Raw genomic sequence first — 12,874 nt, 5'->3', positions numbered from 1 at the left:
TATACCCTTTGATATCACTGACAATGAGCTGGATGGAACGAGGAAGGGTCTATTATGGACTGAATGTCTGTGTTCCCCCTAAATTCCTGTGAGAAAACCTTAACCCCAAAGCGAGTGTATTTGAAGACAGAGCCAGTGAAGATGTGATAAATGTTAAATGAGATCATAAAGGTGAGGCTGGTGACTTTATAAAAAGAGGAAAAGACACCAGATCTCTCTGCCATGTGAAGACACAGCCAAGAAGGTAGTCATATGGAAGCCAAGAAGAGAATCCTCACACTAGAAACTAAACCCTGCCAGCACCTTAATCTTAGGCTTTTAGCCTCCAGAACTGCAAGAAATTGTTGTTCAAGCCCCCAGCGATGGTATTTTGTTATGGCAACCTGAGCAGACTAATACAGGGTTGATTTATTTGCTCAAGGAAAAAAGAAATTTTAGGGCGCCCGGGCAGCTCAGTGAGTTAAGTGTCTGCCTTCGGCTCAGGTCACAATCTCAGGGTCCTGTGATGGATCCACTTCTCCCTTTCACTCTCCCTCTGGGCCCTCCCCACTCCTTCTTTCAATAAATAAATAAAATCTTAAAAAAAAAAAAAAAAAAGAAGATATTTTTAGCCTATTAGGATGTTTCCAAAATTTTTTAAAGGTCAATCCTTAACAAAATCAACTCTCTTTTTATTTAAGACTTACTGTCTAGGTAGAATTGTTAGGTTGATAGATAACATTTAAAATTAAGTGTTGGGGCGCCTGGGTGGCTCAGTGGGTTAAAGCCTCTGCCTTCAGCTCAGGTCATGATCTCAGGTTTCTGGGATCGAGCCCCGCATCAGGCTCTCTGCTCAACACGGAGCCTGCTTCCCTTCCTCTCTCTCTGCCTGCCTCTCCGTCTACTTGTGATCTCTGCCTGTCAAATAAATAAATAAAATCTTAAAAAAAAAAAAAAAGAAAAAAAATTAAGTGTTAGTTTTTTGCATTAATCCAATTAGTAATTATGGCATTACTGCTTTTCTACAATAAAACAATGTAGTCCTTGAGCTACAAGATGCTAAGTGACTGTATTTCCAGTTATATACGTAAAACTCAAAAACAAAAACTAGGGGTGCCTGGGTGGCTCAGTCAGTTAAGCATCTGCCTCTGGCTCAGGTCATGATCCTGGGGTCCTGGGATCAAGCCCCCGCATCAGGTTCCCTGCTCAGCAGGGAGCCTGCTTTCCCCTCTCCCTCTGCTTGCAGCTCCCCTTGCTTGTGTGCTTTCTCTGTCAAGTAAATAAAAAAATATCTTAAAACAAAAACAAAAACAAAAAAACTAGACCATATATTAGTCCCAAAGTTAAGTCTCTTATTACAAAGACCACACAGTAAAGTGGATAAGACCTGGGACTCTGGAGCCTGATGACTGGGGCTAGAATCTTGCCCACCACTTATTCTCTTTGGGACCTTGGGCAAGTCACTTCTCTCTGTAATACCAGCTACTCCCATCTTAAAATGGAGGATAATAAATACCTATTCATATTGCCTTACTAAGAAATTATTCTAAAATACATTTTTTAAAAACACAGGAAATAAGAGTTTTATATTCTTTCCCCCCTACTTAACAATATGCTCATAAAATTTATTTTCCAATGCCACTGTATATTTTTTGAAAATGTGATTTTTAATTACTGTATATTATGAATGTCTTGATTTTTTTAAATTGAAAATAGAAATATATATAGTTAAGAGAAGTTTTAAAAATGGATTCATATCATTTCAATGATATTCATAAATACCTGTGTACATCTCTAATAATAAGGATACTCTTCTTATAAGCAGAATTAGCAGTTCAAAGGATACAGACATTTTTTTTTTAAGATTTTTTTTTTTTAATTTATTTATTTGACAGAGAGAGATCACAAGTAGGCAGAGAGGTAGACAGAGAGAGAAGGAAGCAGGCTCCCTGCTGAGCAGAGAGCCCGATGCGGGACTCGATCCCAGGACCCTGAGATCATGACCCGAGCCGAAGGCAGCGGCTTAAACCACTGAGCCACCCAGGCACCCCGGATACAGACATTTCAAAGGCCCCTGATACCTGCTGCAGCAGAATTTCTCTTAAAAGGGACACTGATTTAAATTCTAATAGCAGTGGAAAAAATGTCAATTTTATCATATTCCCGACAACACTAAACACTAATTTTTCTAAATCTCTGTCACATTGATAGTCAGAAATCAATCTCACCGTTTTAATTTGGAATGCCTCTATTTTCTTTCGGAAGAAGATAAAAGCAAACATTGAGAGTGAAGAAACAGATTAAGGACAGGAAACCAGAAGGGAATGAAAATGTTTGGAAAGGGCACCACAGGAGAAATCAAATCAGGGGGAATAAAAGAACTACCAATAAAAGAGTCCTAGGTACCAGCTAATACTGGAAATCAATTTGCGACGGAGACAATAAACATTTATATCCGACTTGTTCTCACAGTGTTTGAGAGATGAAGACCGGGATGGAAAAAAGCAATTGAGAATTTTATTGTTCCCATACAAGGAAACAACAGGAAAAGTACAACAGATCATCAAGGGAGGGAAGGTGACAGAACTATGAATACTAGTAGAAGCAGAGTGTAAATGGTCTACCAGAAGGGTTACCTAGTGTGGAAACGGAGAGCTGAATCTAGATGGTAGCTAACAGGCTTCAGGAAGAAGAAAGGGTCAAAGACACCGGCAATAACAGAGATAACAAAGAAGGATTTATGTGTTAGGAAGAAACTAAAGATACAAAGTTATACTCAGAAAGGGAGATTTCAGGGTCTGATATTCCATAAGAAAATTACTATAAGGGATTACAGAATTCAAAGTGCACTCATTCAGCAGAGACACAGATCTGAGGTAGAGAGGTTGAAGAATTTAAAAAGGGTATTGAATCGGTGCCCAAAATAATGGCAGAGGCAAGGTGAAGATGAAAACAGTGTGTACCGAAAGTACTCGAGGAATGTGGAGCATCAACCAAGATGCTGGCCAACGATGAGGAGGGAATAATAACCATATTCACATGGGACTAAAAATGATGCCTGATAGTCTGATGTTTGAAAAGTAGTAGCAGCAAGGTCCAGATCTGGACCATGGAGGAAAAGGGAATAAAGAGGATTTTTAAAAAATCTACGTTTTAACTGAGGTGAAGAGTAAAGAATGTAAGTATATGAGGGCACAAGTATAAAGTAAGATCACAAAATTACTCATTTTAGAATTCAAGTAGCAGAAGAAAGGTTTTGCAGTATTTTCTTAGCTCCCTTTATGAGTATTAAATTAAAATAAATCGTTATTTCTGTTGTCTTTTTTAAAAAAATACAGAAATAATTTTAAGTGCAAATCCCTCCTTTGAATATTTTTACCATGCTGCTACGTGAAAAGAACAAAGAAACACAGTATACCAAGAGCTGTGTTTTTATAAAATGAAAGGGGACACACGCGCACTTTTGTAGGGACGGCATTTTGGATTTAGATTCAATAGGGCAATACAAATAGCTAGACAATCCACTGAACGTATCAATTCTTTCAAATAAGTGAAGTTGAAATTAATATTACAGTATTAAATGCAGCTAGGAAATAGCCATATTAAAATAGCTACCACTAACTAAAGACCATACCATTTTCCTTTCATTTCCTACAAACTAAACTAGTGAGAAACACATTTTGAAAATGCCACTCTTTGGGGCACCTGGGTGGCTTAGTTGGTTAAGTGACTGTCTTCGGCTCAGGTCATAATCCCAGGCTCCTGGGATCAAGGCCCGTATTGGGCTCCTTGCTCAGTGGGGAACCTGCTTCTTCCTTTCTCTCTGCTGCTCTGCTTGTGCTCTCTCTCTCTCCCTCTCTGTCAAATAAATAAACAAAATCTTTAAAAAAAAAAAATGCCATCCTTAAAGTCTCCTTGATTTACATTATTTTTAAAATAATGTTAAATCCAAAGAACTATGTAAAAAACTAAAAATGTTGAAAAGCAAAAGGAAATAACTCAAAGCTGCAATAATGCAGAATGTTGTAAATATAGTATATTCACTTTTAGAATTATGTTTCAAAGAATGCTCAACATCACAAGGCATCAGAGAAATACAACTCAAAACCACAATGAGATACCACCCCAGTCTATGAGAAAGCACATTAACATTTAATAAAGAATAAAGGGGTAATTATGAAGAATAAGGAATTCTCTAAAAAAAAGAAGCATACCCTAATAATGCCACTGATACTCCTGAAAATAATTTAATAATATTCTTGTATAAATAAGTAGACTACAATTTATTGCGTAGCTGTTTAACTTAGGAATATTTTCTGGATAATTTTAAACAAATTCCAATCGATTACTGAATAATACCACAGTGTTGCACCCTCTTTTTAAAAAATTCTTAAAATAACCAAAATAAGGCCTGTGTTAGTAGAATTTTACATGAAATTAATAATTAGAAAATTATGCGATATCTCAATATTTGAATAGTTCATAAATATACATGAAACTACAGTATTGACATTTCTACCAATTCACATATTATGAAAATTTTAGAAATTGTGATCAGTATGAAATTTAAATACAGTATGTACTTATCACACTGTTCTCTGTTAGTTGCAATCCACCTCCTCTGTAAACTCCACTAAGGCAATTACTATATCCCATATCCACAATGACCAGCAGAGCACCTCACATTTTATAAGAACTCAGTATTTGTATATAAAAGCCACATCATTTCAGGGGAAAAACCCAAAAATCTAGAAGTAATTCAGATCCTCGCAAAGATGTCTTATTTCTACACTGCCCTTTAAAGGTTCATCCACTGGTTTAAAAATTCTGACTCCTGAAGTGAAGGAATCCACTTTGGATCTTGGAATTTGAAATGTCCTTTTTTTTTCCCCCCTAGAAAATGGTCTTAATCAAACAAATGTTCATATATTCATGTTCATATTAATAGCTGGGAAAATACAGAAGTATAAGAATTAAGATGCTTATTAAAAATCAATTGAAGATAATGAAATTTCACTATAGATTGTTCCCTTTACTTCAGGTAAGTTGAATTTTATTTTCTAGAACTTTCTGTATAGTCTACCAAAAAAGATCTCTAGGATATATAATAATATACAGTAAGGCTGGATCTAAGGATGACAGAAAATTAAATGGCTTGTTCAGAATAACAGAAAATAATTTTTAAGGTTTTCATGATTTTGCGATGACTAGTGACTATGGTTACTAGTCTAATGACGAGTGTTTCTGGTCATGAAAATATCTGCATATAATTAACAATAAATCAAGATTTATTGAACAATAAACCCATGAATAAGTCATATCACACTAATTTCTGCCTTTTCCATAAATAATTTTGCAATGTAGTCCCTGATGGAAATAAAATAATTATTTTCTTTATCTCTTCATATACTATGACTTGTCCCAAAAGGTAACAGAAGATAATGCAACTGAAGTGTACCCGCACAAGCAAAAACAAATACGTAAGTGAGATAGCACAGGAGTAGGAAGAGAGGAAGGATCTGATCTCACATCTGCTACTATCTAGACATTTGATCACAGACAAGTTACTTAACCTCTTTGGACCTTAATTTTTCTCATTGTGAAATGAAGGTACTATTCTTAAGTTGAAAGGATCACTTCCCAAACTGTTCTAAAGATCACTTTCTAAGACGTCAGTAGATAAATTTTGGGGGTGGAAGGTCAGGGAGTAAAGGCAAAAAGGTTTAATAAGTTTTGGACACACTGTATACTAATAAGAAAGTGATGCTCCCAACACAGACTTATGGCCAAGATGCACAGTGTGGTCGGCAGCCTCTAAGATACCTTCCAATGTTCTCTAACTTTGACACTCCTGCTCCTTTATAATCCCTTCCCCTTAACTGTGGGCTGAATTTATCACCTCATTTATAAAGAACAGAATATGGCAAAAGTGGTGAGATACCACTCCTGAGATTAGATTATAAAAAGACCATGGCTCCCACCTGAGGTGTCTGCTCTTAGCTGCCATGCTGTGAGGCAGCCCTGCAGAAAGGCCCCCAAAAGTAAGATGGGAAGCAGGTATTTGGAGGCCTGTCAATAGCCATGTGAGTGGAAGTAAATCTTCCCCAAGTTAAGTCTTCAGACGAGATGGCAAAGCCTGGAAGACAACTTGACTGCAGTCTTGCGAGAGACCCTGAGCCAAAACCATCCAGCTAAGTTGCTCCCAAATTTCTAATTCCTAAACTAGGTGACAATAAATGTTTGGTTTTGGCTGTTAAGTTTTAGGGTAATTTGTTACATAGAAATAGATAACTAATATACCCCAAATGCCTGGATTTTCTCTTTCCAGTTTGTAAGCCACAAGAAGATAAAGAAGTCTACACTAACAAGCTTAGGAGAAGAAAGAATACTCTACCACTTTAACTGGACTTGCTAAGCACTAAGCTTTACTGGTCTTACTTAAAATACATAGGCTAGGCATGTGTGAATTTTAGCAGATAGAGACTCTGTCTTGTTAACAAACACAGTCCAGTCAACATCTAGACTCTGGACAATGAGAATAATTATTTCACCCTGAGATGACTAAAAAGGAGACTGGTAGAAAAGTTTAATTGTCCCTTTCTTTATTGTGTAACTAAAGCACCTCTACCATGAAAGAGTCCCATAATCAAATCAATAGGAGAAATACTGCCTAATTATCATCCATTTACAGATGTTCAATGCACATTACATGTTCAAGATTCCAAAAGGTTCCTCAATAAAAAGAACTATTTATTTAACACAGCATTTCTCCAACAACTGATGACTAAACCTTTTTTTCTTATAAACACTTCCTAAATTTTGTGTAAAGTGAATCTTAGAGAATCTCGAAATACTTTTTCTTTCCTTTCTCCTTTTTTTCTTTTAAGTAGGCTCCATGCTGGGTCCCAGTGCAGGGCTTGAACTCCTGACCCTGAGATCAAGATCTGAGCTGAGATCAAGAGTTGGACACTTAACCGAATGAGCCACCCAGGTGTCCCTAAAGCCTTTATTTTCTAAATAAAATGTTCTAGGATTATATGCTATTTAAAAAGCTACTGACATCTTACCTTGCCAAGTTGCTGTAGAAATTTCAAGTGTCTCTCTTCAAATTGTGTGGGGTCTCGGTCTTCAAAAGCACCAGAAAACCCTAGGGCACCTATTCTCATATTTGGTAACATGTCATTTTCTGTTAATAGCTCATAATCTGGAGAAATAAAGTATATTGCTACCATAAGCTGGCAAATTACATTTTTTGAGTTAAAATGATATATATTCAAGCTAACCAAAATATTCAGAATGAGTCAGAAATACTACATACAAATTGACAGAAGACAACTCTAATACTTTAAGCTATATTAATGAGAGTCTTTTTTTATTACCCATAACCTAACAGGCTTTTAAAAAAGACTTTTGCAAAGGATAAATAATTTCCAACATAGGCAGTTTTGGTATTTATAATATTATTTTGACTTTTTTGATGAGGATGGCAAGTAGTATTGGAACAGGAAATACCTATGGGTCAGACATATAAATTTATATTTTATAATGTATAATACTTATAATGTACATTCAGCTATGTATTTTACAGAACTGGATAAACAAAAACAAACCTACTTCATGTTTAGAAAACCACTCAATTATAAAATATATGAGCAGTTTAAAAAATTGCTTTTAAAAAGTCAAATAAGCCAAACAGACTTCTAGAGTACAGTATTCATTAATTGGTAAACTAAAACAGGGTTATTGAAGAAGAGCTCTCTGTTAAAAATGGAGAGACTGTTTAACCAAGAAGAGTAGAATATGTATAAAGTAGGAAAAGTCATACGAACATAAGAAACAAAGAAGATTTAAAAGACACTATACTGTACACCCGAAACTAATAGAACACTGTACATTAACTAACTGGAATTAAAATAAAAACTTAAAGAAAAAAGACATCAAGGAACTTCCTGCAAGAGATTACAAAATTAGTAAAGATTTGTTAAATACAATAAAGATAGAAAGATAGCTGGAATTTCAGTAACACTATTCCATCAATACATACCTGGAGTAAACAAACTATTAAGATCTCGTATGATGGCTCTGAAAGAAGGTCTGAAATCTGGTTCATAATCCATACAATTATTAATAAGGTTTGCTAATTCCGTCCACTTTGGTGCAGGAAGCTGGTGCCTATCTTCATAAAACTGTAGCTTCTATAATTAAAGAACCAGATAAGAATAAATTGTAGAATGTGATATCAAGCTTCTTTTTTAATCACAGGCTAGAAAGATACCAAGTCATGTAAATGAAAATCAAGGATCACAGAGTAATTCCAACGTCACAGTCAATAAAAACTTACTCTTTGAGAATCCAAAGCACTCAGAGGTTTATCTCCTCCACTGCAGATTTCCCACAAAGTGGTACCAAAACTCCATTTGTCTGTTGCCAAATTTAGATTTTTAGGATTTTCAATGCATTCAGGTGGTACCCATGGTATTCTCTCCTGAAGAACTTTTAAATGATAGGAACAAAGTATGGTAAAATAGTTCCCACAAGTAAACAATTCTTTATATGCAGATAATTTTCAAACTCCTTTGAATAATCAGGGCTTTTTTGTTTGGGGTTGTGTGTTGTGTGCCTCATACAAGCAGGTGTATACGATTAGGAGCTGGAAGGGACCTTGGAGAGCAATGAATTTAATATCTCAGCTTAAACAATGATAAAACTGAGACCCAAAAAGACTAAATAATTTGCCCAAAGTCACAAAATTTGTTAGTAGCATGGAGAGAATTAGAATCTTACACAACAAAGCCTGGATCAACCAAACTTCCTTCCATTAAGCCACGATGTCTCAACTCGTGTCCATGTCTCAACTGGTGTCCTACTCTCTCTACCCCAAATTTTTTCCATAAAATTTGTCCTAAACTGCCTTTGGATTTTTTAAAAAATTTCTTTACAATGTGTAAGTAGTAAAGGTAATGTTAACATCATTCTGAGCTGTTCTAATGACTAAATGGCAGTGGCAATTCTAACTTGTACATGAGAAAAGAAGGACCAACAGACAGATGAATGACTGAATTATACCAAGATACTATGAATACAGAATTGATATAGGTAGTTTCTACTAAGATCAGGGAATTTCCCCATAAAGTTGCTACGGTCTTTGACCCCATCAGAAAAATGCTATTCAAGGAAGGACGGAACAATTTTAAATCCACCTTCTGGCAGTCTGGCATGGATGCATAGATAAATAAAATAATATACAAGAATGAAGGATAATCTGTTGTATCTTTTCGTATATTTTGCCAAAGCAATATGAATATTTTTGCTGTATAATTAAGAGATTAAAGAGTACAGGTTCCTTTCTCTTTAACCACATGCATAAATTTTCTCTTTCTTCATTTCCACTCCAAAGAGTAAAATTTTCCTGAATATAGGTTTTAAGATCCTATAATAACACTTTCTGCTATATTATCTGTCTTCACTCTCAGATAAGCTATCAAGTTTCAATACAGTTGGTTCAACAGGATACATCAATGCACAGAAGTTGATCAATTTAGAGTCTATGTTTAGAACATGCAATTAGAGAAATTAGCTAAGATAATGAGATATAATTATACCATTATTAGTACCAAAAAAACCTTTCAACTACGTGACTGAAATTTTTACTTTAATAGTGTTAAATAGAAGGCTAACAAACACAAAAGAAAGATGTTTTCTAAGTTTTTAGAAGTTAGAATTAGCTGGATAATTAAATAAGATCTCAAAGTAGATAACACATCTTCTCAAATTTTTACTTAGTGACTGAAGAAAGAAAAATTTACAAAATTTACTTGTGGCTCAAAGAATGTATTAGAAAACTTCACATTAAAAAAAAAAAACAGATAAAATCTGAACTTCCATTCAAGTAGGGATTAAAACTGTTTTAAAAAATCATCTTGCAGTCCATAATAACATGCTTATAAGAAAGAAGAAATGGAGAGAGACTAGGATGTAACTATAACTTAATTTGGATTGCTAAAAATGGTAGTTAAGTTTTCTGATTAATCAAGAACATGTCAATAACAGAGCTTGAGAAAAAAATTAACAACATGCTTTTTACACTATTCTCCAAGTAAAGATGTAGGATCACTAGTGTAGTACACCTGACACTAATGTAACGTGGGTCAACCACATTCAAATTTAAAAAATTAAAAAATAAAAAGTTAAATCCATTTCCTGTAGAACTTACTGTCCTTTGGCAAAACTGTAATACTAATGCCAGGATCACTAAGTTTGATGAAAGGAGGATTTCCTGTCTTCCTGTCTTCTTCTCTGATAAGCAGAACATTTTTGGCACACACATTCCCATGAACAAGTGCTTTTTCTTCCTATTAAAGTTAAATGCACAGACATTCAAACATCAATCTACAAATATTTGAAAACTTGTCCCAACATGGATTCAAAGAAAAAAATAGGACAGTATTAACTAGTAAACATTTCTTTGGGAGCACGCTTTGAAATAAAGGTTTACGGCAGCGCTGTGCTTTCTGTTTTACTTTTCAAATGACACAACAATCTACGCCCATAATGAAAAGAATATATTAAAACTACTCAGTGCCACTTCACTTTCTAAATCTGAGATTTTAAACAGTATGCCTTTCTAAAAAGTAAGTAAATATTGTTTCTGTTCAGCGGCCAGACACAGGTGCACTCTGAGGAGTCTGACCACCGTTCTGCTTCTATGGCAACACCGCTTTCTCACTGGATATAATGTCCAATTGCCCACAAATACCCTAACAAGGCATCTTCTGCAGGGATTTTCTGCTATCCATAACTAGCACAACAGGTTTCTGCATATTTTTTATTAAATTCTCCAAATCCAAGTGACACAAATTGTTCATCAGCAATGTTAAGCGATTGATAAAATGACAAAACTCTTTCAAAAACATGATTTTACATAAATAAATATATGCTTAAAATAATCTCTTTTTTCATTTTTTTTCTCATTTTTTTTCTCATTTTTTCATTTTAAATGACTCAGCATTTATTTAATATATTTCTTGGTCGCGAGTCAAGAACCTTTGTACATTGCTTCATAAGACAGAACAGTAAGTTTTTGATAAACTATTATACTTATTACTTACTAGAAAATGCATGGCCCATGCCAACTGTTTAGCCACTTCAAGTTTCCATAATATATTTATAGAATTTTTATTCTTTTTTAGATATGTATCTAATGATCCAAATTTTACAAACTCTTGAACCAGAATATCTGCATTAAAATATAAAAATAAAAGGCTCAAGTACACGTACAATAAAAATATGCGTAACTTTAAAATTTATAAATATACAATTATATGTGGGTATTATAGGTAAAGAGATGAAATTATGGAAAATTCATTAAAGTAAAGAAAGCTTAACAACTATACACCATTGTATTTTGGGGTTTAGTTTATTCACAACAGCAAGATGGCGAAATCTAAACAATTACATATCTCCAATATTATATACAATTACATATATAATTATCTATAACATATGTTATATACTGTCATTATGTTACTATATATTTTTATATTTACATATATATATTACTCCAGCATACCTCTATGTAGTAGTACTAAGTTATAGCTGCCTTTTTTTAAACAAATGAAAATTTCTCACCAAGTTAACTTCTCTTCCATGAAACTACAGTAGTGTCCCCTGCTTATCTGTGGTTTTGCTCTCCACGGTTTCAGTTACTCGTAGTCAACAGGTTCAGAAGTAGATGATCCTCTTTCCAACTTACTGTCAGAAGGTAATAACCTAATGCTGTGTCATATTGCCCACCTATGTCCTTCACCTCATTTCATCTCAGCACAGTCATTTTATCATCTCACGTCATTACAAGACCAAGAAGTGTGAGTACAGTACAAATACGGTATTTTGAGAGAAACCACATCAACTTTTATTACAACAGACTGCTATAACTGTTCTATTTTATTATTACTTATTATTGTCATCTCTTAATTGTGCCTAATGTATAAACTCAGCTTTATCACAGGTATATGTGTATAGGAAAAAACTTAGTGTAGATAAGGTTGGGTACTATCCTCAGTTTCAGGCATCCATTGGGGGTCTTAGAACAATTTGCTGTAGACAAACAGGACTAATATATTTAGACATCAAAACTTCCTGAGATTCTTCTTCTACACATAAAAATTTACAACAATGTCTATTTTTGCAGGCAAGGAGAACTTAAGTTTGAACTCTACTCATCCTTTTAATTTATGCTGCCAAGAAGCAAAAATTAGTTTTGTACTGCTTTATTTTTAGAAGTGTATTTTAAATATACTATTAAGATATGTTTTGCTTCTAAAAAGTTCTCACTGCCTTTAAAACAGATAAAAATCCCCAGCCCTGTCAGTACTGACCAAGTTTCCGAAAGCCAAGACTGTTTCTACATTAAGACATGTTATTTAATAATTAACTGGGTGTAGGGTTTATTTATAGTCATCTAGTACTAATTTGTAATTCAATAAGCTCAGGTTCTCAATTTCAAATCTAAATTTATTGACATTATTTTACTGTTTCTAATGCTTAATAAACAGTAAGTTATATAAATGAGAAAAAAAAAGATTTGGGTTTTTTAATTATAAAAATGGACATTAAAATAAAAAACCAAAAAAATTCAAGCAAAAAGTTTAACCATGGCATCACAATATATATATCTTTAGAGAAATTCTAACAGAATTTCACATTGTAATCCATGTTAATTCCTAGCCCAGTAAGTTAAGTGCCTATACTTCACCATGCCTATGTTTCATATTTGTTTTTTTGTTTGTTTTTTAATTAATTTATTTTTTTATTTTATTTTCAGTGTTCTACAATTCATTGTTTATGTACCACACCCAGTGCTCCATACAATACATGCCCTCCATAATACCCCCAC

General features: G+C 34.2%; 1 protein-coding gene across 3 annotated transcripts in view; it reads right to left on the bottom strand.

The window, feature by feature from the left end:
- The window catches only part of JAK2 (Janus kinase 2), a 131,249-nt gene that overhangs the window by 12,378 nt on the left and 105,997 nt on the right, over positions 1-12,874 (bottom strand). For all 3 annotated transcript variants that reach the window (XM_046022191.1, XM_046022192.1, XM_046022193.1), the window contains 5 exons: positions 11,088-11,215; positions 10,193-10,331; positions 8,321-8,472; positions 8,024-8,174; positions 7,047-7,183 (listed from right to left, as the gene is read on the bottom strand). In XM_046022191.1, coding sequence (XP_045878147.1) covers positions 7,047-7,183; positions 8,024-8,174; positions 8,321-8,472; positions 10,193-10,331; positions 11,088-11,215 — 707 coding nt within the window. The remainder of the gene's footprint in view (positions 1-7,046; positions 7,184-8,023; positions 8,175-8,320; positions 8,473-10,192; positions 10,332-11,087; positions 11,216-12,874) is intronic.

This window comes from Meles meles, chromosome 11, assembly GCF_922984935.1.
Source record: "Meles meles chromosome 11, mMelMel3.1 paternal haplotype, whole genome shotgun sequence".
In the NCBI taxonomy this organism is placed as follows: Eukaryota; Metazoa; Chordata; class Mammalia; order Carnivora; family Mustelidae; genus Meles; species Meles meles.
The sequence above is the reverse complement of the archived record's forward strand: the minus strand, read 5'-3'. Positions and strand labels throughout refer to the sequence as shown.